The 11,223-nt window shown below is 36.3% G+C and overlaps 1 protein-coding gene across 1 annotated transcript in view; it reads right to left on the bottom strand.

The window, feature by feature from the left end:
- Gucy1a2 (guanylate cyclase 1 soluble subunit alpha 2) overlaps window positions 1-11,223 on the bottom strand; it is a gene marked incomplete at its 5' end in the record, with an annotated part of 260,928 nt that overhangs the window by 212,646 nt on the left and 37,059 nt on the right. The window contains one exon of the mRNA XM_015489685.2: window positions 7,633-7,754. Coding sequence (XP_015345171.2) covers window positions 7,633-7,754 — 122 coding nt within the window. The remainder of the gene's footprint in view (window positions 1-7,632; window positions 7,755-11,223) is intronic.

Raw genomic sequence — 11,223 nt, 5'->3', positions numbered from 1 at the left:
CTGCTCCTCTTCTGCCGGTGGGTCGCAGGCCCACCTACCTTGCAGGAGTGATTGGAAGCTCTGTCCCGCCGCGGGCCACTGGGCCTTTTCTGTCGGTGGTCACAGTTCCGCCTACCTGGCAGGCGCGGGTGGTGGGGGGCGGCTCTGCCCCTCAGCAGGCCGCTGGGCCTGCTCTGTGGGTGGTCACAGTTCCCTCTACCTTGCCGGCGCAGGGGGAAGGGGCGGCTCTGCCTCTCAACAGGCCGCTGCTCCTCTTCTTCCGGTGGGTCGCAGGCCCGCCTGTCTTGCAGGAGTGATTGGAAGCTCTGCCCCTCCGCGGGCCACTGGGCCTTTTCTGTTGGTGGTCACAGTTCCGCCTACCTGGCAGGCGCAGGGGGTGGGGGGCGGCTCTGCCTCTCAGCAGGCCGCTGCTCCTCTTCTTCCGGTGGGTCGCAGGCCCGCCTACCTTGCAGGAGTGATCGCTTTCTGGACTTCTTTCTGTCTCCCATTTGGAGCTAGGAAAATACTTCCATAGCCAGAATAGTCATTAGCAAAAGATATTTATGAAATATTTTTAATTCAAAGAGTTGGCTCAAGGTATAAACAATGGTATTCATAATACACATAATATACTATGCATATATCATTTTAAGTGCTATTCCAGGATTTCACCATTGAATTTAGAAAGTGCTTAAAATATTCATTAGTTACAGAAAAATAGTACTAATTGGTACTAATAGGTAAAACTTTTCTTTTTAGTTGAATAAAATTAAGTCCCTGGAGGAGTTAACTGGTGTTATACACCAGGAAATGAAATATTTTAGGGATCTGGGTGAGACTTAGAATTGGCATGACCCATGAGACCTTGTTTATTGATGTTGGAAGCAGATATCAACAGGCAGTCATATTAATGTTTTTTTCTTCTCTTAATACTCATCTTGCTTTAGTTAATTATTCTTTTCAGAACAATCAGTATCAAGTCAAACTCACTTAATTTAAACTTTTATTACTAAATTCATTTTATAAGCAGTTTTCTCAAGCTAGAAACTAAAGAAGTATTCTCTCTCTCTCTCTCTCTCTCTCTCTCTCTCTCTCTCACACACACACACACACACACACACACACACTGATGGGCATAAGTTAAAACACAGGTAAACAATTGAAAGATCTGACCAGGACAGAACTGTCAAGGTCATGAAAAATAAGGAAAGTCTAAAAAATTGACAAAAGGAGCCTAGGAAGACACACCCACTAAATGTAATATGGCATCTTAAGTGAGATCCTGACAAGAAAAAGACCAGGTAAAAAAATAAGGACATCTGAATAAGGTACATAATTTATTAATAATAATGTAGCTATATTGGCTCTTAATTGAGAATAAAGTACCACATTAACATAAGACATCAGTGAAAAGGGAATGGGTGTGAGGTACATGAGAACTGGGTTCACATTTCTATAAATCTAAAACTGTATTATACAGAAGTTTATTTTTTAAAATACTTAAAGGAAAAAGAGAAGTAAAAACTTGCCTACTGGGGAATTTGGAAAACAGAACAGGGGATAATCTGAAGAATTTAGAAATGTAAGAGGTTCTCTTCTCACCACACAAAGTGGCAGGTGGGAAATTGCTAGTGATAGGGGAACAATGTTGTGGGGATAACCTAAGATGAAAATTAGAAAGGAAGTAAAGTGGCTGCCACGCTTTTCCAATAAAGAAGAGAAGCTAAAGGTGAAGAGTTAGCAGCACAAATGTGACAGGATTCAGAAGATGCTCCTTAAAGAGAAAGAATAATTATGGGAGAGTGAGTGGGAGGCACTCCAGGTTTCTACACAGTGTGTTTATATCTTCTAAAGCTGATCTGTGTATTTTAAGGACCAGTTTTCATCAAAGTGTTTATGTTATGTATACTGGAGGCAGTGTGGTCTCATTTCTTTTCAGACTTCTCTGCTGTATCAGGGAAAGTACATAAGCAGAGAACATAAAACAAAAGTTCTCTCCCATTTACATAGAACCACAACCCAAGGTCTCTGTTAGAAATTATTAAATGAGATACTTAACAATGCATGCCTAAGCTTTTCCATTTTTTAAAATAAGGACATCAGAATTATAGTTTTTTTGCCTTCTTTGTGCCATCCCAATGATGTCTAACATATTAAGCCACCTACATGGGAAGATCAGATTGAAATATTCAGGTCAAAAGAACTGGCAGTTTTAACTATTGCAGAACCATGAATTCACATTTGTGTCATGCTAGCACATGCCATCACCCTTAGTTTACATTTTCAACACCTGTAGTCTAAAGAAAAAATACTATAATTTGGATAATTTGCAGTTTAAAAATACTATTTTATTATTAAAAATAGTATTTTTAAACTGCAAATTATCCAAATTATAGTGAAATTGCATGATTCTCAATACTGATGAGAAGAAGTAATCTTAAAGAGCTTGGGTACTACTTGCCACATACAAGCAAGTCTAGTAAGCAGAAAAAGAGCAATGAACTAACTAAAATACAACATCATGATTACTCTGATAATTCAGAGAACTAGAAAGACTGCATAAAATTACCATTAGAAGGGAAATGACATAAGAATCTTAGTCCAGAGACCAAAAGAGAGCATGAAATGGTGGAAAGAACATAGTGTTTGGAATTAGACTGAACTAGACTTAAATTCTCCCTCTATGGCTTATTAACTCCAACCATAGAAGATAACAATGAGTTAAGCTTGCAAATATCAGTTTTATTGCTTTAAAATGAACAATATTGACCTCCCAAGTCTGATGCAAACTATATTTTGTGAATATTCAGTAATAATAAGAGCAAACATTTATGGTTGTTCCATATTTGGCTGATCTAAGAACTTTATATAAGTTAACTTACTTGATCTTCCTACCTACTCTGAGAGAATATATAATTATATCCCTTTTACATATGAGAAATATGAGCTATGGAAAGATTAAAAATCACTCAGTGCATACAGTTAGTGATTAGCTGGACTGTGTTTTCAATCCCAGTATTTGGGCTCTAGTCTTTGCTTCAAATCACTGTATTATTATAATATTATCAATTTATTTCCCCTGTAATGGCCTTAATTCCAATTCATTCTTATTAAAATACTGAAAACAATTACTTTTAATGAAATAAAAACTGATCAGTTACCAACTTTATAGTAACAAGAACTATATTGGCAAAATTTATTTATTCCTATCAATCTTAATCCATCAATAATAAAAAGTGTAAGTGGTTATTCCACCAACTAGCTCTCCAAGATGTTAAATACGTTATACACATTCTAAACCACTAAACAATTACATGACTTAAGAGTTTATTTCAAGAAAACCCTCGAGGAAGTGGCTTTAATATAAGGATAATTCATCACAGTTTGATTACCAATTAAAAGACTTCTAAATGCACATTTCATAGCACAATAAAACGAAAAAGTACATACACATTGGCATGTAAAAAAATCATTATTTATTAAAAACAATCGACAACACATAAAGCTCCATGGCAGCTGAAGATTCTGGAATCTGTGACACTTCATAAAGGGCTCCGATTTCACAGTATTTCAGAATCTCTGATACTAGGAAAACACGATGAGAAACAAGCCCCAGAAGTCAACTCCTCCATCCTTCTGACTAGCACTTTCCAAACAAAATAATCCCATGATAGCATTCCTCTCATTCTGATTTTAAATGTGTTAACTTTTTGAAGAAGATAAAACACCACTCTGACAGAGACCTTTAAAACAGAGAAAATGTTAATGAATGTCCTTTCACAACTCATGTCCTTCCTGATTATTTTGAGAGAAAATGCATTTAGCACGGGCAGTATAAAACTGTTTTAGGCAACCCTTAGCAAATAACTGATGCTTACTAAAATAGCAGACCATAGTTTGCTATAATTCATCAGTAAATGAATTAACCTAGAGCTGTCATTTATTTGATCTCTGACCTTCTGTGGAACATCTTTTTTCAGACACCACTTCTCCATCCATTAGCTCTTTTCAGCTCTACAGCTAAAGCGCCCACCACCCCCTTAATAGCTTTAAAACTTGTTAAAACTGAAACCGTCATAACTGCATTTATATTTAACTCATTAAGGCAGAGGGGATGATGTGGTTTGTCATCTCTCTCCCTTATCTCTCTCTACTCATTTTCTGCTCCCAACCTTAGTACACTATCTAAATCCAAGCCAAGGGGTCAAGTGACAACATTTCAGCAGCAAACACAGAATAGACCCTTTAGTATATGCTTCATCATACAATTCAACCATTACAATTTCCAAGAAAATATTAAATATCATGCTTTATAGGAGTTTAAACACATTTTTGCTATTTAGTTCAACCTAAAATTAGGTTTTTTTCAGATTATGGTAAAAAAAGGTTTATATTTTTCAAACAACTAAAATTAGACCATTTCAGTATGCGAAAGACATTATATACCAAATAATGCAGTAAATTTAACACTAAAAGCCTCCAGTAAGGAAGGCATTGATCACAACTATCTTTCTTTACATAATCTTTTCCCAGAGTTTAAGGGCCTCTTTAGAGAGTACTCTGCTGCATCAACACAGTGATTACCAGGGCACCAAAGTGAGGTGAATAAAAAGCAAGGAGTTAACAGTACTTAATATTCCTCATTAGTAAATCATGAGACAGAGAAAGTAGACACAACTGGTTTCTAAGTCAACAAAAAAATAATAAATGGAAAAAAATACTTTTTTGATATCAGGAAACAGTCCCTTACCATTACTAGAGGGGCACGAACCACTCTTAAGTAGCATGTATCTAGGGAGTTCTGTTGGAGGTACCAGAGAGAACAAATGCATAATAGAAGAATTGCTGGTCTTCAAATCACTGTCTCCCTCTCTTCAGGTCCCCTATTTCATTTCATGTCATCCCCTAACCTGAAACTTCAAGCAGATGCTCCAGTAAATAGCCAAATTATCTATAAGAGTGTATACTAAGCAGATAGAGGTGGTCATTTTGGAAAGAGAAAAATTTGCTGTGTGACCATATATCTGACATATGACTTCAAGTCTTCTATGAAAGTGGGTTATGTATAAGTAACAACAGATAAGGAATAAACAAACCCATTTCCAGTCTCTATTACAATCCTATAACAGGATAAGAAAGTAAAAGAAATAGGTAGTTATTATTCTGAATCCATCAGTATTCTAGATACACTCCCCAAAGGTGATGTACATAAATCATAGAGTTGGACCATTGGGGCATTCAGAGAAGGTTCCCAGACATCAGTATTTTTCTTAACCTGGATGAAATCTTATTTCTCCATGCCATTTCCCATCTTCCCCCAAACACACACTCCTTTTCTTATATGGTGCAAGTGTGTGTGTGTGTGTGTGTGTGTGTCCAGTATGTTAACCAATTCTTTCATTCTCATAAATGCTTGCACAAGAGAATTTAAATGTAATTTTTTAAAAAGATGAAATCTTAGCAAGCCAAGATTAATCATAGTTCAGTGACTTGTTAAAAACAAAGTTTTCATTGAATATGATTGGTAAAGTTGTTATCTTTGCCCTGAGAAAGTCTATATTTCAAGAGTTATGAAAGGACATTATTCAAAAGCGAACAGCTCTTAGGCATATAATCATCTGTTGGATTTATGCCAGCAGCTGGTCAACAAGTTGCAGGCATTTAGGGTTTTTTTTCAGAGATTAAAATTTTATAAGATTGCACTTTAAATCATGAGACCAACCCATCATTACTTGGAGGAGGAAAAATATCAGACATAATATCTCTTTCGTAAGAAAAGAAATATTTATGGAAATCTAATCCCTATTATACAGTCACCTTCTAAATTATAAGTACTTAAAATGACTCCTTTCCTAGTATTACCAGTTTTCTCTAATATCACTGCCTGCTGCTCTTTTTTCTCACTACTTGGCATCTCATGGCAGCTTTTGAAGGGCAACTAAGCTGTGCTGGGCCAACAGTGTCCCCTGATGGTTTCCTTGAGAAACTGTCTGACCTAGGGTTTCTGCTCTGCAAGAATCCTACATGCTCATTTACAACTCCCAGCTCAGATGTCTTTAGCACTCCCTACACATGCATTATCTCTTAACACCTCCCACTCCCTCTAACTCAGTGATTGTCAAGGTGGAGAGCATAAGGAAAGAAGACGTGACGGTTAGGAAACATTTAGAAACTGGATAAGGAGCAACTTTTCAAAATATTAAACATCCCTCTCCAGAGATTTTTAGCCAGACGTCATCTTGCTGTACTCTTTGAAAATCACCATGGGTCAAGACAAATACATGTTACCTCAAAAAATGCAAAACCAGAAAACTTAAAACTGCTGTGCAGCCCTAGCCCTCTTTATTTTCTTCATTTATCTTCTCCAGTAATAAGATTTACCTCGTCAGTACCATAGCCCCTGAAGTTTTTCTAAAATTGAGGTAAATGAACTTCAACCTTCTTTTGGTTATCCATCACTGTTTTGCATCCTATTATAGCAAACCACTTATATCTATCTTTATGCCTCCCCTCACAAAAGATCCATTTTATTATTAAAATATTTTTCACTACAAAATAATTTAGGATGAAAAAAAGTCATTTATAGTTGGAGATCCAGCTTGAGGGTCAAAGAACTCTCTTCTGGGAATCAGACAAGTTTAGAAAGATTTGGTGACTCTGGGGTTAAAGTCACCCCAAATTTCTTTGTGAGAGGAACTTAGATATCTCTAGGTAAAGTACTTTCCATAAAGGAAAAGAAATATAGGCAAACAAGTTTTCTCCAATCTCCATCACCTAATTCTGAAAGAGAAGTGATTCTACTTTCTACATGGAGCCAGTCACTTGGATTTGTGGTCCCCTACCACCACCAGTACCTCCCATAGATACCTATATGAGTCATAAGCAAAAAGGAGGATTGTAAAAAGAACTGAAAGGGGTACGTTCCATTGAAAAAAATCTGTAAGACATTAGTGAAAACAGTATTCCTGCTATGGTGTCTACCTTGCATGATATACACACCAAGACCTACAAGCAATATAGCCCAGTTACAGTACCTTAAGGCTATAGAATCCAGTGCAGTTTCTAACAATACTTTTACCCATGTTAGAAGCATCCAAAAACCAGAAGATAAATACTGGCATCTTCAAGATGCATATTTACCAAGCCCCAAGCAGGACACCTCAGTAGATGATGTGCTTCATTGATTCAGTCACAGAAGTGACCTCTGAGTTGCAGAGTCCATCATGAATGCATGTGAGTGACCCTTCCAGCCACAACCCTCCAGCCCCAACCAACCTCCAGCCTCCCAGAAATAACAAAGTATAACTTTAATAGGAAAAAAAATGATCCTACATTTCAGCCAAGACTAATGACCAGAATATACAGATTACATAAAGCTAATACTACTAACATATGAATATTTGGAAAAGTTTCCCTGTAATATTAAGTATTTTTTATAATGTTTTTCAGTCTGCAAGTAAATGACATGCATATAATTTCTGCTCAAATATCTTCAAGGATGTTAAGATTAAATCACTTGAAGACAAGGTCTTGGTCTCAATTTCTCATTTTCTCCAAATCTTTCTTAAACAGAAAATGAAACATTTAAACCTGTACTTTCCCCCTCCCTTCTTTTATTCTCTCTCAACAATATAAAATAGTGAGTTAATATACCGAGTACATTAGCAGTACACTGAAGAATTCCTGAGACATCTTCAATTTCTTCTTTGTTGGAATGGTCTGCATAGGAGCATCTGTTAGAGATATTGTGGAAATTCTTTTCTGCATCCCTATAACTAAGAAGAAAATAATATTAGCATACAAAGAAATTTTTGAAAGAATCTGCAAATGTATTCATCTATACACATGTAAACATGCAGTCTACACTTCAGGGTTAATCACATTTTAAAATAACTGAACAATTGTACATAATTCTGGCATAACTCATCATCTCCATTACTGTTAGTAGTGTTGACTTAGAACTGAAGGCAATCATTTAATAAGAACGCTGATAGTGAAAAAAATAGATGAGGAAAACCAAATATATATCAGCTTTTGTATAGCTATTATATTCTTTTATGAGTTCTATTTTGCTGTTGATAATATTCCCATAAGGAAGATGCCTAGAAAAAGAAACATTAAGAGTACTAATTTGATACTTTGGCACTCTGCTGTTTTGAAAGTACACACACTGTAACCTCCATCGCAGTGGAGAAGAGAGCAGTATGGTGTATGGATAAAAAAACAAATGAATAAACCTAGCATTCAGAGCTGGCAGAATTTGAGGCATGGTCTTACCATTTTATTTCTGAGCAAGACAGAAAGACATTGAGCAATAGACTAATCCCTACTAGTGTAACTTTGCTCCCTTTAATAATGAAGGTACCCATAGAGTTTCCATTAAGACTAAATAACATGATGCCAGTGCAACTTAATGTTGGCTGGGACTCATCCAGTGGCCTCTAAATGAGAGTTAAAGCCTCAAAGCTGAGGCCAGTGGAGGCCAAATGTTCTCACATTCCCAAAAATGTAACCAAGAAGACTGGAACTCTCCTTCAAGATTTAAGAGATGGATGAATAGCCACTGCCACTGTGACCCTACCACCGACTCACAAAAGAAAAGGAATAGAAAGAAACCACCACCACCACAATCATAAGAGTTGCTAGGTCAAGGAGAGCATGTGGTTGCACATTTTCCCCTCCCCTCTGAGACAAGGAGAGAACAGGCGTGTCCCCTGCAGAAGCCCAGTTGAGGAGAGCAGTCTCCCGGGTGGAGAGCAGAGGGTAGGTGTCTCATTCCCCACTGAACATCTGCTAAGACAGAGGATTTCCTGATCATCCTTCCATGCCTGATTGGGTAGATGAGAAAGATTCTGGAGAGACTTATTGGCAAGTAAAACAAATAAAACAAATTTGGGAGCAACTTACAGGCCCACCATTTTGCAAGGTAAAAAAGTAAAACAGGAGGTTCCTGTAAGTTAGGGAGATGCCACTGAAGAGAGGAGAGCTGAGTGGTCCAGTCCTCCTGCTGCTTTCCTAGGCCAGGGGTGGGATCCCACTAGCAAGACTATGAAGTACAGTCCTGAGAGGGTATCTGAAGCAGCTGGGAGGGACGGAGCCCACACATATACTTCACTGAGGGCTTCACAGCCAGGACATAATTGTTATGACCATTAGTGAACTCACTGAGGCTTCTGCCACTTTCCATTTCACTAATGCCTGACATAACACATCAGAAAGAAGTGGCATTGAGAGGAGAAGTGAATGCCCACATCAGACACTCTCTGCACTGTACCCCAAATTCCTCAGGCCAACACCTGGCCAAGGCAGGGGAAGGGAGAAAAGAGACTGGAGATTCAAACTGGCCCACCATGGACTTTACAATCCTTAAAAATTACTTAGAAAACAAAGCAATCTGTCCAAGCAAGGATCAAAAGGGATTCATTTTAGCATGCTTGAAGTTTTGAAGTGATTGTAGGAAAAAATTTTTTAAATGTCTTCATGTCATAACCGCCACCCACTGAGATGAGACTCCAATAAACCAGTCAGTTAGGCAAAATGCTTAGTACCGTTTCTAGAATACAGGAGTCACTCAATGAGAGGTAGAATAGGGAACACAGACATTAAACACAGCTACATCGTTATTTTTAAATCAAGTTCCATCATTTTTATTTAGAGTGACTTTAGGCAAAATGTTTTTTCATTGAGTCTGTGAAATAATGTGGTTAGGATTAAATAGCAGATGTAAAGTACTCAACATATTGCCTCAAACATAGCAAGAGATGGTAGCTTTTGTCTAACTTGCCGTTTTTATTCAAAAAGATATAGTTATTCTTTGTAAATATATATATATATTTATATAAATATATATATAATCAATTAGATCATATCTTAGATACGATAATTTATTTATTTATTTATTTTTGTTTTCTTAAAAACAAGAATGACATTTAACTTTATTCATTCTGCTTCAAAAGTAAGCATTTTATTCATTAGTTCAAAATGAAACATTTTCAAAGAGCTTCCTTGCTGACTAGTTGCCTGCCATTTGAAGTTTCAAATGTCATTTGATGAGTTTAAGCAGCACAGACATAGAAATAATAAAAAGATTTTCGTTAACTGATGAAATACACAATACTCTTATTCTCAAGGAGCACTCTAGGATAATCTTAAAATAGTGAAAAGAAATGTTGTCACTACAGAAATTTATCTGTATGTTTCCACTGTTCACCTCCTCAATTAAACAAAAAAGCTAAATAAAAAGAAAACTAAAGGGATATAGGGAAAACAGTTTTAAGAGGTTATCTATTTGGCACTATTTTTAAAAAGTTGGTGTTTTGCTACAGCAATAAATGCTGTGTACTACAATGAATAATTATGAACCTGCAAATAATTATTAATTAATCATTCAATTAATATTCAAATAAAATCATAGAATGCTGGGGGCATTTATTTATAGTGAATATATGTATGAATGCATGTATGCATGCATTATATTTGATGTGCTTTATAATATAATTTGGAGTAGTTTACAGCAAAAGACAAAGATGCAAAAATTAAACAAATAAATAGGGTTAAAAAAAGAGTTAAATAGTGAAAGGGAAGTAATCTTGTCATAATTAACAGCAAAGTCCTTGGAGTCAGATAAAACTGGGTTTGAATCCAAGCTTGTCTAGCTGCGTGACCTTGGACAATTTATTCAACCCCCCCCCCATCCCTGGCTCCTCAATGGATAAAAGAAGCATAATAAATAATGTCCACCTCAAAGAAGATAATGGTGGCTGATGTTGTTTTTATTTCTGAAATGCCTTTGCTAATGGAGTCTTCTGCAATTAAACACAAAAACAAAATTCTGACCTACACTCTCTGCCCCACTCGTGATTATACAGAAATATAAAAACAAACGTTGAACTAAAGTTAATTAATTTTCTGTGAGGTTAGAAAGGTCAAGTTAAATTTTAAAACAAATCCTATAGAGTGGTATTCATGAATATACTTCACATGTTGAGCAATCAATTAAGAACCACATCAGAATATTTTAAGCAAACATAGGAGCTAACAACATATTTATGTGCTTCAAGTTATAGGTGTCTTTTGCATTAGATTCCATTTAGATGTTTCTACTTTCTCTATTTAACACCCCTCAAAATACAACATATTAATAGACTAATTCTAAAATGCCATGAAAATGAGTACACAATAGTTCATGGTTGGTATTTGGATGAAAACCAATAAAGGAAACAGAAAATGTAAAAAAAAAAAAAA

The sequence above is a fragment of the Marmota marmota genome, unplaced genomic scaffold (assembly GCF_001458135.2).
Source record: "Marmota marmota marmota unplaced genomic scaffold, marMar, whole genome shotgun sequence".
In the NCBI taxonomy this organism is placed as follows: Eukaryota; Metazoa; Chordata; class Mammalia; order Rodentia; family Sciuridae; genus Marmota; species Marmota marmota.
Note: the sequence above shows the minus strand (reverse complement) of the source record. Positions and strands in the feature narration are given on the sequence as shown.